Source organism: Lissotriton vulgaris, chromosome 5 (genome assembly GCF_964263255.1).
Source record: "Lissotriton vulgaris chromosome 5, aLisVul1.2, whole genome shotgun sequence".
Taxonomy (NCBI): Eukaryota; Metazoa; Chordata; class Amphibia; order Caudata; family Salamandridae; genus Lissotriton; species Lissotriton vulgaris.
Genome location: NC_141693.1, coordinates 270338624 through 270351439, shown reverse-complemented (window position 1 = coordinate 270351439; position 12816 = coordinate 270338624). Strand labels below are relative to the sequence as shown.

The 12816-nt window shown below is 46.6% G+C and overlaps 1 protein-coding gene across 1 annotated transcript in view; it reads left to right on the top strand.

The window, feature by feature from the left end:
* Nucleotides 1–10886, top strand: part of RBP7 (retinol binding protein 7) — a 42584-nt gene extending 31698 nt beyond the window's left edge. The window contains exon 4 of the mRNA XM_086921365.1: nucleotides 10580–10886. Coding sequence (XP_086777491.1) covers nucleotides 10580–10630 — 51 coding nt within the window. The 3' untranslated portion in view covers nucleotides 10631–10886. The remainder of the gene's footprint in view (nucleotides 1–10579) is intronic.
* The last annotated feature ends 1930 nt before the right edge of the window (nucleotides 10887–12816 follow it).

Genomic DNA, 12816 nt, shown 5'->3' with positions numbered 1-12816 from the left:
AAATACTAATATAATGCTGTACATTAAGACAGACAAATGGAATTGCTGATTCCAAGTTCCAGATGTGCTAGGCCAAATTCAAGCAACTTCCTTCCACCTAGATGTGGGTGAAACGTTCCCTATCCCCAACTATCCTTCTCACTGAGTGGAGGTCGGCGTGCTGCCTCTTCTGACGGACACCCCTCAAACAAAGTAAACTCGCACTAGCAAAGGTGTACACAAAGCAGCATGAGGCTGTCTCCACCCAAGTGAAAACCTCTGCATCAAAAATGTAGACAAATACTCTATGCTGGGCAGTTTATCACAAGATTGCACACCGTTCCTATTTTTTTTTGGGGGGGTGCTACAGCTGAAAACGTTTATGGTTCAATTTTGCTTTGCTTCAATGTGACTAATCTTTGACCGTCTTTCTGTATTAAGATTATGGCTCCCTGTGTTCCGTTTTTACAGCTAAATACAGAATAAATATCAATTTTCTTGTCTGTATTTATTTTTAAATGAGGATAAAAACGGAAATTTGGTTGCTTTTTGAGTAATTCTAAATACGGTCTGCCATGACTGCCAGGCCAATCAATAGATGTGTGGATTGATAGATAAGCGGGTTTAAAAAGAAAGGAATTGTAGTAATGAGGCTTTAACTGCAGTAGATATGCACAAGGTTGATATATGAAAAAATGCAAATTTCACTAAGTACACTGATTTATCTTCTGCGGGTGCTCACAGCACTGAAACCTGGCAGACCTTCAAGCATGAGTGCATATTTATCGGTTAAATCAGTGGTTCCCCAAGTGTGCGCCGTGATGAGAAGCCAGGGGCGCCGCGCAGGATTTGGGGGGTTTGAAAGAAATGCCACCTTCAGCACACATCACAATCGGGCCCTCCGTTGTGCCTGTAAATCAATCGCTGTAGGTTATAGCCAGTCATTCACGGGCGCTTGACTTCGAGAACACGCACTCCTGCGTTACGCCCATGCCTGCTAAAAACATCTAGTGTTAGTTTCTTAACATACAATAAGGTCTTCATTTTATGTCTGCAGTGACGGTATAATTTCTATTTATGGCGACTTCAGTGCACCTCAGCAAGTATTATTATTAAAAAGTAAACCAGTGCAGCCATTTAATATTGTCCCATTTAATATTCATGTGTCAAGGTCTTGCAGTTCAATAAAGACTATGCCTCTTGTAGTAATAAGACACTTGAGTCCTGACAGGTGTGCCATAACTAAAAATCGAACATCATTTCTCTCACTCTCTCCACTGCCTCAGTAAAGCGCTGCTATCAGAAGAACTGAACCTACTAACACGAATGTTAAAGGATATGTAAAGATGAGGAGTTATGGTAAAATACATTCATGTTTGTTCACTCTGAGTGCCGGGGATAAAGCAAAGCAACATTGCGTTACACACTTTCCAAAGTTATTTTATTTGCATGCGTAGTGGAAGGAGTGAAGGTAGTCCATCTCGGGAGGATGAGCAGACGGGGTTATCAGACTGTCTTTTCAAGAGAGGTTGTGAGGAAGTGCTTGAGATCCTGTAGAGTAGGAGCTCGGATCTGACTAGGAAAGTTATTTCATAGCAAGGGCTGAAGCAATTCAAAAGGCAAAAACCTAAATGATAAATAGTGTGGCTTATTTACAGCCAATAGCTTATTGCTTGGAAGAATAGTGTCTAGTGTAGAGCAGTAGTGTGGGAGTATTGTATTGTAATTACATTTATGCTGCGCTAACAAAACCCTTGAAAAAGCATTGAAGCACTTAATGGTTGTTAGCATGCTACTCTGTTAGTGGTGAACTCGGTGGTTGTTAGTTACTTTTATAAATTGGTCATTTTCTTGTGATCTGACGAAATTGAAGCCTTTCCTCCAGTTTCAAGTTGTGCATTAAAGTAATAGGAGTTGGGTTTGGTTGGATGACTTCATAGTTGAAAGATGTCTGGTTGTGCCCTCCCATGTAAAGTTTTGAATTGTAGGATGAGAAGCCTGTAGTAGGCATCGGGTCTCTTCCAAAACCTTGGTTTGTGTATGTGAAACATATACTGCATTCTTGTATCAGAATGAATGCCTTTATAAGGGGACTAGTAAGGTGCTGCTGGAGTCCTCCTAGTAATTGTTCTGATAGGACAACTTACTAAATTCCATAGTGATCTATAATTTGGGAATATCCGAGAAGTAGGAATCAATATTTCTTATAGTGGTTGGAATCTGATGGCTGTAGTAGCTGAGTTAGTCGACCTGATTATCATCATGTAGTTAAGTTGCATTCCAAGGTTTCAGGCTGAAGGATGGGGATCAATGGAATTACAGGAAAATGCAAACTGAAGGAGCAAGGTAGAAGTGGCATTTGAAGTAGAAACAATTTTTTTGTTAACATCTGGAGACTATGCAGCAGATGGTGAATCGAAATTTGCCTAGCTTATGTAACGGTAAGTTTCAATTCTATTAAGGACACGGAGGCGAGGATTATGCTATATCTTCCTTCGCTTTATTAACATAACTCCACAGCAGCTTAGGAAAAAATATTCGAACAGTGAAAGAAAATGCTTTAACAGTCCAAAACCACAACTCCCAAGAGTCTCTTGTATACTACTAGTCCATAGTCCTTCCACCATGTCCATCATAGCTAGATAGCCAGTCCTCTCTTCCTCTTCCTCCTCTTTCTTCGCGCAGATCACGCATTCGTCTCATTGATCCTGTTTAGCACCCTCGTTGCCTGCCAGAAAAAAAGGACAGCGTAAGCGAGGAGTCACAGGAGTCAAACAATATGACAGAGGAAAATCAAACCTTAGCAACTTAACGTAATAGCATAAAGGAAAACGCTTTACTTACTGCCATACGGGTGGGTAGAAACCACTGAGCGTTCTGGGTGGGATAATCCTCGCCTCCGTGTCCTTAATAGAATTGAAACTTACCGTTACATAAGCTAGGCAAATTTCGATTCTATGTCCGGACCGCAGGCTTCAGATTATGCTAGTTCAAAGCTTACTTACCACCAACTGGGCTAAATCCACCACAGGTTTAAAGTAAAACCTCTTAAACGTGGAGTCTGAGGACCAATCTGCATCTCGCATTAAATCCTCCAAGCGAGCACCTACAGCAAACGCCTTAGAGCCCATGGCCCCTCTGGCAGAGTGTGCTCCAAAAAGTTTTGTATTGATGCCTGCTTCTTGCATGACCCAACGCACCCACCTAGCAATAGTGGGGGAGGAAACAGCTTTGGGTGGCTTTCGCAAGGCAATCAACAATTGACGCTCGCCCGGGGGGCGCAATTCTAAGGTTAAATCCTCATATGCTTTGAGGCATTGCACAACACACAACTTAGGGGTGTCCAGAAAAGCCGGATACGTAATGGATCGTGACGCCGTTTTTGTGCGGCGGCCCACAGTAAAAGTAACCCCCTCCGGGGAGAAGATGCGCGCCGAAATGTCCAGGGCGCGTACATCAGACACACGCCTACAAGAAACCAAACACAACAGCATGGCCAACTTCGCCGAGAGCTCTTTCAGAGACAGGTAGGAGTTGGCCGGCCATGAAAGGAACAAATTCAGGACCAAATTGATGTCCCAAAGGACGGAATACCTCTGTTCCGGAGGCAACGCGAGACGAATAGCTCGCAGAAGTCGACAAACAAAAGGATGTTCCCCCACCGGAGAATTATCGATCTTGTTATGACCTGCAGAGATCGCTGATCGAATCGCATTAATCGTTCTGTAGGCAAGGCCTTTGTCGGCTAGTTCAGCCAGGAAATTCAGGATGGGAACGAGGCCCGCGACCAAGGGATCCAAATCCCTTCGAAGACACCAATGCATCCACTTAAGCCAAGCGGATCTGTAGCGCTTCGTCGTACTATCGGCCCATGCTTTGGAGAGAAGGTTCTCAGCTGATCCCGAAAGGCCCGGGAGCGTCCAACGTCTCCTGAGAGCCTCCACGCCATGAGACGGAGCGAGCTCCGCAAGATGGGAGGATGCGGTTCCTGATCTGGATTCCTCAGGAGGAGAGGAAACAGGGGGAGTAGGATTGGAAAATCCCAAGAAAGTTCCAGAAGAACCGGAAACCACACTTGAGATCTCCAAAGCGGTGTAATTGGCACCAGCTCCACAGCTTAGCGGCGTACCTGGGCCGCTGTCCGCACCACCATGGAGAACGGGGGGAACGCAAACGGTTTCTCCCGACTCCAATCCTGCAGAAAGGCGTCCGTGGCCTCCGCGAGAGGGTCCGGCCTCCAACTGAAAAACCGCGGCAGTTGGTGATCCAGACGGGACGCAAACAGATCCACCGAAAAGGGACCCCAAAGGCTTTGAAGCCAATGGAAGACTTCCGGATCCAGTTTCCACTGACTGGCATCCCTGAGGTACCTGGAGTGCCAATCCGCTACCTGATTGGCCTGGCAGGTACTCCGCTGTCACAGCAATGTGACGCGATAGGCAGTAATCCCAGAAGTCCTTCGCCAAATTCGCCAGAGCGCGAGACCGAGGACCCCCTAGATGGTTCACATAACGAACCGCTGAAACATTGTCCATTTTGAGTAAAACACAGGCTTTGACTGAATCCTTGGTCCAGCAACGGACCGCGAAGGAGCCCGCCAGGAGCTCCAAACAGTTGATATGCAACCGTTGTTCTTCTGAAGACCATGCGCCGCCGGTGGAGAAATCCCCGCACCGAGCGCCCCAACCCGATCTGCTGGCATCGGATTCTATGACCAGATCTGGGACCGACCCGAAGATCGCTCACCCATTCCACGCCTCCATGTGAGACAGCCACCATGACATTTCCTCCTTCACCTCCTCCGTGAGAGAAACCAACTGATCGTAGCCCATTCCTCTCCGGAGGTGCTGAGCTTTGAGGCGTTGAAGCGCCTTGTAGTGTAGGGGCCCCGGAAAGATCGCTTGGATGGAGGACGACAGAAGTCCCACCACCTTGGCGACATGCCGCAAGGACGTACAATCCTTTGTGATTGTCTGTCGTAGCAAATGTCTGATCTTCGCGATCTTCCGGGGTGGAAGACTCAGTACTGCCTCCACCGAGTCCACAATGAAACCCAGGAAGGTAAGTCTCTGAGTGGGAACCAAAACCGACTTGGAGCCGTTGATAACGAACCCCAGACTCTGAAGGAGGTGTACGGCCTGTTGCAGCTGCCCGGCCAAAACCACCGGACACTGACCCATGAGGAAGATGTCGTCCAAGTATACCAACATCCGCACCCCTTGGCCCCTGAGGTACTCTACCACCGGATGCAACACCTTTGTGAAGCACCATGGGGCCGATGAAAGGCCGAACGGCAGTGCAGTGTACTCGAACACTCTGTCTTTCCACAAGAACTGGAGGAAGCGACGAGGCGGGTGGATAGGAACGACAAGATAAGCATCCTTGAGGTCTAGCCTCACCATCCAATCCCGTGGGAGGAGTACGTCTCGAAGGAGGTGGATACCCTCCATCTTGAAGTGTCGATAGATCAACCACCCGTTGAACTCCTTGAGGTTGATCACAGGTCTCTTGCTCCCATCCGTCTTGTCCACTAGGAAGACATTGCTGACAAACCCATTGGGGTGGCGCGTTGATTGACGGATGGCCCCTTTGCAAAGCAACTCCGCGACCTCTCCGTCTATCAAAAGCGCGTCTGACTCTGAAAACACAATCTGACGTGGAAAAACCTCCTGAGTGGGCTGGTCGTAGAACTCTATGTGAAACCCACGGACGGTTTGCAAGACCCAAGCGTCGGCAGTGAGCAATTCCCACTCCCCGTAAAAGGCTGCCAACCTCCCTCCTATTGGAACCTGATCCAAACAAAGTACACTTACCGGAGGTATTGCCGGGTCCGGAATTCTTCCTGAAACCTCTGCCGCCAAAACGTTGCCCTCTGGTGGGATAGAAATTATTGAAGTTTGCAGAGGTCTGGTACTGGCCTCTGCCGGAGCCTTGCCCTCTATTATTGGCCTGTTGGCCACGGCCGGTCGTGCGGCCCCTGCCGCGACCGGCCCCTCCAGAGAAACGCTGGTGAAAAACTTGTTTAATGCTGGACTGTGCTTTGTCCAGCGATGTAAAAGTGGACACAAATTTGCCCAGCTCCCTGATAAAGGGCTCGCCGAAGAGGACCCCCTGGGCTACCGCGCCCGCCTGCGAAGAGGCCAGGTCCCCCAGTTTAGGGTCTAGCTTAATCAGCAACGAACGTCTGCGCTCGGTGGACAGGGCGCAATTGGCATTCCCCAGAAACACGATAACTCGTTGTGCCCAGTTCGATAGCACCTCCGGGGAAATGACCGTGCCATTCGCTTTCGCCTCCTCCGCCATGTCGAGGATTTTCGTGGCAGGCCCTACGGCATCCAGTAATTTATCCTGACAGGACCGCCAGGATCGATCAATGCCCTTGCGGGGATCTTTCATGAATTTGGCCAGGAAGGTGGCCATCTTCGCATCCAACTCGGATCATAGCCGCCTTCCCGTCCAAAGTCTGCCTCGGGCATTCCCCTCGCAAACAGCCTCTGGCTTCTTTTTCCAGCGGTTTGCGCAGTTGGCCCGCAACAAACCTCGCCACAGTCTCTCCCGGTGTCCAGGCTGCGGACCACGGATGGACAATCTCGTCCGGGTCCAACCTGCTCGACTCATCCCGAGGGAGCTCTGCAGTTGAGCTCGAGGGGCGCCAAGAGCGCACCGACTCCCCGTCATCGTCAGTGTCCGGGGAATCATACACTGGTGATGCGGGAGCCGTCCCAACGTCCCCCGCTGCCTCAGGATTCGACAGGGGGGCAGGGCGTGCAGCCGTTGCCTTTGCCAAAAAGGCGTCACGGAGACGCTCAAAGGCGCCTCTGTCTACCCCCTGCGACCCTGAAGGGGTTTCCTCCCTGCAGGGTTTTTTCGGTGCCGGCGGCTTCTCGCCCGATGTTCCTGGGGGGGGTCAGTAGGCGCCCCCAAATGCGCGGATGCCAACTTTGCGCATTCTTCAACGATGCCTGCGGAGAGGCGGTCCTCCATGGGCCCCACCACCTCCGTCACAAAGCGGTATATGGAGTTATCCACCGCCTGGTAAAATTCATCATCCTGGAGGTATGAATAGGGCTCCTCCTCATACTCTCCGTCTTGGGCCATCACAACTCACAGAAATAGGGGAAACAATCCACTAGACAGAGATTAAGGGAAACACCCCCCAAACCAGGAGCAACCCGGCACTAAATGCACCCAAGAGGGTGTTAGACGAAAGTTAATTCGATTTTGGGCAGACAAAACTGACTGCAATCACTTTGTGGGCCAACCGGTGTGTTAGGTAGGGCTGCACCAACCCCCCAGCGCGCGGACTCTCCTCACCGGGACCGAGTCTTGCTACCCCTCAAGCGCGCTACGCCACACGAAGAAAATGAGGTGCACAAAAGGCGCCCGAAGGCGTTTCCGCGGTCTAAGCCGCAATACAGACCCCAGCGGGGCGTCAGAAGGCAGGAATACCGAGCCGGTAAACCAGGCGTCACAGGGGCAAGCGAGGGCAGGCTCCGACGCAGGCAGGCTCCTCAGCTTGGCTCCCGTAACTGAAGAGACGCGCTGAGGAGTCGGCGAGGCGCGCGGGCGCCCCCTGGCGGCTTTATCAGTCACCGCACACAATCGGGGAAAGAAAAGATCGCGTAGGAACGAACAGAACGTTCCCGCGACCGGCGACTCTGCAATGAAGAAATGCCAACCATGCGACGAGCCCCCAACAAATCGTATACACGATATACACAGTAAATCTCACACACAAAAAGGAAAACGTGAAAAGCACTTATCTGGCTGCGGGAGCAGCGAAGGAAGAGGAAGAGAGGACTGGCTATCTAGCTATGATGGACATGGTGGAAGGACTATGGACTAGTAGTATACAAGAGACTCTTGGGAGTTGTGGTTTTGGACTGTTATAACGTTCCTTCAAATGCTTTGGGACTTAAAGCATTTTCTTTCACTGTTCGAATATTTTTTCCTAAGCTGCTGTAGAGTTTTATGTTAATAAAGCGAAGGAAGATATAGCATAATCTGAAGCCTCCGGTCCTGACATAGAATTATGCAGCTCATCCTTAAGTTTGCAAAAAAAGCAGCTTCAGCATAATCACATTATTCCAGCGGCGCTTTTTAAAACACAAACGTATGCAGCTAGTAGTATGACGGGTGAAGTACTCCTACATTTATGTAAATGCAGGGCTTAGGTGGGATGAAAAACTGGGGGGGGGGGGTCTCAAAGGGGGTGGCCGATGTAATAAAGGGCCTGGCTTAAAACACTTAAGCTAAAAATCTGGCTTAGCATAGTGTGCTGCCTGACTCACCAGTAAAAAAATGGTGGGGAGCCACGGTCAACTTCCAATTTGGTCAAGGAAGCCACTGGTCAAAGTTTGGGAACCACTGGGTTAAAGAAATGTGGAAATATGCTAATTTTAGCTTACGTTTTCCACAAAACTCAAAATAAATATGGGTAAATAAAGACAAAATTTGCAAAAAATAAATATGGATAAATACAGACTGAAATGGCAGAAAAATTAATACCATAAAACCAGGAGCCCTAATTAAGATTCTTTTTTTTTATGCTGAAGAATATTGATTTGCCCTTTATTTCTGACCAGCGCCAAGTACATTGCTTTCACGTTAAAGACCACCTGTCCGCATGTTGGAACACGCAAATTGTCTGCTAATAAAGCCTGGAAAGAAACTCCTTCACCTGGGAGTAAAACATTTTTGACTAGTTTTTGGGTGGGAAGACGGAGAGATTTGTGCATACCCACAAGTTTACAAGAGTATTCTCAACTAGCTAGGCAATCTTGCCCAGGAATGACCACTTGCACCTACTTCCAACTCCTTTATGCGAGACTGTTTGAATATTGAAAAACCTTTGCGTGTTGTGGCTAAACTTGTATGCCTAGATAGCCCATAATATTAACCCCACACACGACTGCAAAGGTCATCGAATTGTAAAATGATTATCTTCACTGATTGAAATAGCAGTTAGTTTACAATCATTTAAGGCCAACCAGGGATTCATGGCACTGTGATGGTGATCTGCCCAGGAATTACAGAACATCTTCATGTGAAGACGGTCGGACTAGCCGGGCTCTCCTTGATCCTCAGTTGGTGACCACTGGCTGCATTTAAAAAAAAATATATATATTTTCAGTAACATTTTATGAAATCCAGTTAATGCTCACAAACTTGCCTGGGCAATTCACATGACCATTCATGTGAAACTTAAGTACGAAAGACGGCAGTCTTGTATCTTGAACTTCAGAATAATAAAAGTACTTGCATATTTAGAGCCTTACTGTGGTCCCAAATCTTGCTGCAACACTTATAAAAGGAGTCTCCACATACACACCGCCTGCGGTTGTTCAAATATTTGCAATAAACTGAATCCTGCTATGTTCAGAGTCCTGTGCAATCAAAGTTGTGTGTGTATATACAGCCTTGCTAGAGTCTGATCTAGCAAGAAGCCTGGAATAATTGGAGGCGATTATCTCTGAGATGACTGCTGCTATAATGTGTTTTACCTCTTTACTTAGCACCAAGTGGGACAAATGGATAATTTTTTAAGGGATTTCGGATTTTTCGAACAGGTCTCTTGGGAAAGTGTACAATTTTCCCCCCTCCCTCCCTATGCCTGTACTACTGTATCTGATACCAGTCCCCTACCCCCGCCTGTGTCGCATGCCACAGCTTTGGGAGAAATACAAGGACGCTTTATATTTAGTATATGTCGTTGGTTCTGAATGTTTTGTTGCATGCATTGTGATTCTATTAGGACACTATGGCTGCTTCCCTACAATGTACTTAATTAAATTTTTAATCGTAAAGTATTTTGCAGTAATGGTTGCATAATTTGGTCTTGACTGCTAGTTAAACAGCTGAATATAGAGAATACATATTTTAGTTATGGTGACTAAATATTATGTGGGTACATATATTGTAAGATTATACATTAAAGGAGGAAATTGGCTTACGACTCTTGGTGAGTGAATTCTTTGGAAGCATATGCTGCCATAAGTATTACAAAGCAGTCTTAAATCAATAACTTTAATGCAGTTCGATGCCTCGGTTGGGACAGTAGTAACTCTTCCCCTGGACAGGGTGATCCTCAAATACTATTTTTGGAACCCTGCACAGGAAGCCCTTTGCAGTTCTGGAACTTTATTTCGGCAGAAATAAGAAAAATAAGCCTTCCCATGCTAAATTGTGTTGCCATGTTCAGAATGCATTTTTGCCTTCCTGAATTTATTAAAGTGGACATTTCTCTGAAGTCTTGATGAAACCTCTATAGCTGCACTTTTAAATGTCAAATAATATTACCCTTCAGAACAATGAATGTTTCTATTCTAATATTGTTCCTTCTGTAAAGTACTGGGACAGCTTATGGGTATGGTCAGCTCTGCGAAAGAATTATTCAAGCATATCTGTAGCGAGAAGCATTTCTAGCTGTCGGGTGGCTCTTCACTGTGGTGAGGGGCAACTCTAGCTGAAAGTGGCAGATCTCAGAAGTCCACAGGGCTTCAGTCTGGTCAAGTCAACCGGCAGTAAAATGCTTGGTGTGTACACTTCAATTTTGTTATCCATCCTCTTACTGTAATTTTGTTTTTCATTAACCATGCAGGAACTGCGCTGCGAGGATCAAGTGTGCAAGCAGGTGTTCCAGAAAGCGTGATGCCTTGGCTTCAAGGTTTTTCTGAAGCCTGCATATGAACTCTGAACTGTTATTCTGGCATCACCAGGTTAAGATGTTCCAGCACATTGAAAGTGCACAACGAACATGCCTGCCACGTTTGAAGGAACCCTTACCTTGCTGATGGCTGGACGGATGGGACTGTAGACTAGTGCATCATATATCTATGGTCTTCCTTGGCTGATGTGTGAACTGGCTTGGCCATCAATTCTGTTGAAAATAAACACCAGAGAATTTGGAGGTGTGTTCTGGTTTCATTCTGGGTGTAAGTAACTGTCTTCTTTCAAGATGTACAATAGCTATCTATGTACATCGACTATCTGGAAACGCCTGTGCTTGGCAAACATTTGGATAGAACTTACTGCAGCCTAGGCAGCTTGAGTTTGTTAGAATTGCATCCCTTTCCCTAGGGTTTGTTGCTAGAGCAGGGTCTGCTCCGCCCCCCCTCTTTCCCTTTAGGATGCTTCTACAGCAGGATCCTTGAAGATCTGGACAGTCCCACTGAAGCTAGTAGACCACCCATTTGAGGGCCCACAAATCTGAGCAGCCAGAAATTGAGATTTGTTTCATCCTCGGTGGGAAGGGCTGAAGATTATTATCTATCCCATTCTCACTGCCATTTGAAAAGATGTGACCTGCACTAAAGAAGAGAAATTGTTTTATTAAGAGTTCAGACACTGCCACCCACTACACAGGACCCTAACAGAATAACTGGAAACCCATATAAATCCTCAATCCTTTCCACTAGAACATACCATGAAAACGGCTCTTAAACCGGATAGAACACTTGGCAGACGTGAATCCCTACGTTGCAACAGGCTATGATTTGGGAGATGGTTGGGGTACATAGGCCTGGGAGGGAGTCCCGGAGGAGAAATTTGTTGGCGGTAGAGTGCTGCTGGACCGCAACCTTCATGGATGGCAATAGAGTGGGTTATTTGGATATCTATTTATCCTTTTTGGAATGGAACCTACGAAAACAGTACACTTCAGTTTACACATACATCACATCTCATTCAACATTATCAGGTGCTGGTTGTCTATCAAATATTTGGCTGCCTCAAATATCTAGTTTTTCGGAACGTTAGGGTTTCCAGGCAATGACAAGTTGTCCATCTATCAGTGTACATGAGTAGTCTTCCCCCCCCCCCCTCCACCCCCCCATTAATTCCCAATTCATTCCTCAATATATATATAGCAGCATAATTAACAATACAATCCTTTTTAGATATGCTCAGATGGAATTTTATGTCAGTATAAAATACGTTCCAGTAGAATTCTTCCTGACCACAAGTGTTTCATTCCAGAACTATGGTTCCACAGAACTTTCATGACTTGCTCATGCTCTCTGTCCTCTCGTTATCCAATTGATACAACTCGAACTGTACCCTAAGGTGCAGTTAAGGTGCATTCCATGAAATGATACAGTCTGTTGGTGACAGTGATATGCAACAGTCTAGCTGTGAGGGCTTCTTGTGTATAGTATATTGATGGTACTGGTTTTGAGAGACCAGTTAAAATTATGTAGTGGAAGAAAAACCAGAAGGTGCTGATACCGTCCGTGATGAAGGTAAGGCTGCAAGTGTCATTAGTGTAAGTTAGGCTCTATCCATACAACGATTGGGGTACTTTGGCCTAACATTAGATGCTATTTACTACAATGCTAACCGGAGACGGAATGGTTTTTACTGTTCTGTCTCTTCATAGTCTGTCTACGGACAGGGGAACAAAGCCGATCCAGCTGGCTAGGTTTCTCCTGTTGTCTTTAAGATTTTTGGTACCAGACGACTGGCAAGGGATGACTGGGACACTTTTAAATTTTGAAGGGGGGTGTTGGGTAGAATGGATTTAGGCTCTTGAGTTACACATACAAATTATTGCACTGGCCTGTTTTTTTTTTTTTTGTTTTTTTTATGCATTCAAATGCAGAATTGCTGTTTTTTTCCTTGATCATAGAACATCTTCAGACCACATTACATAGGCCTCACGTGTAGAGAGCTTTTCTATTACATAAACAGGACTATTGCGTTTAAGAAGTCGCAACCACCAACTTTCCTGCATGCTGCCTTGTGCAATAAATAGTGGTCCTATTCATTCGCATACAAGGCTCTCACCTGACAAAGCGTGCTCGGAGAAGTGGAAAAACAGCGAGTATAGCTTTAATTGGC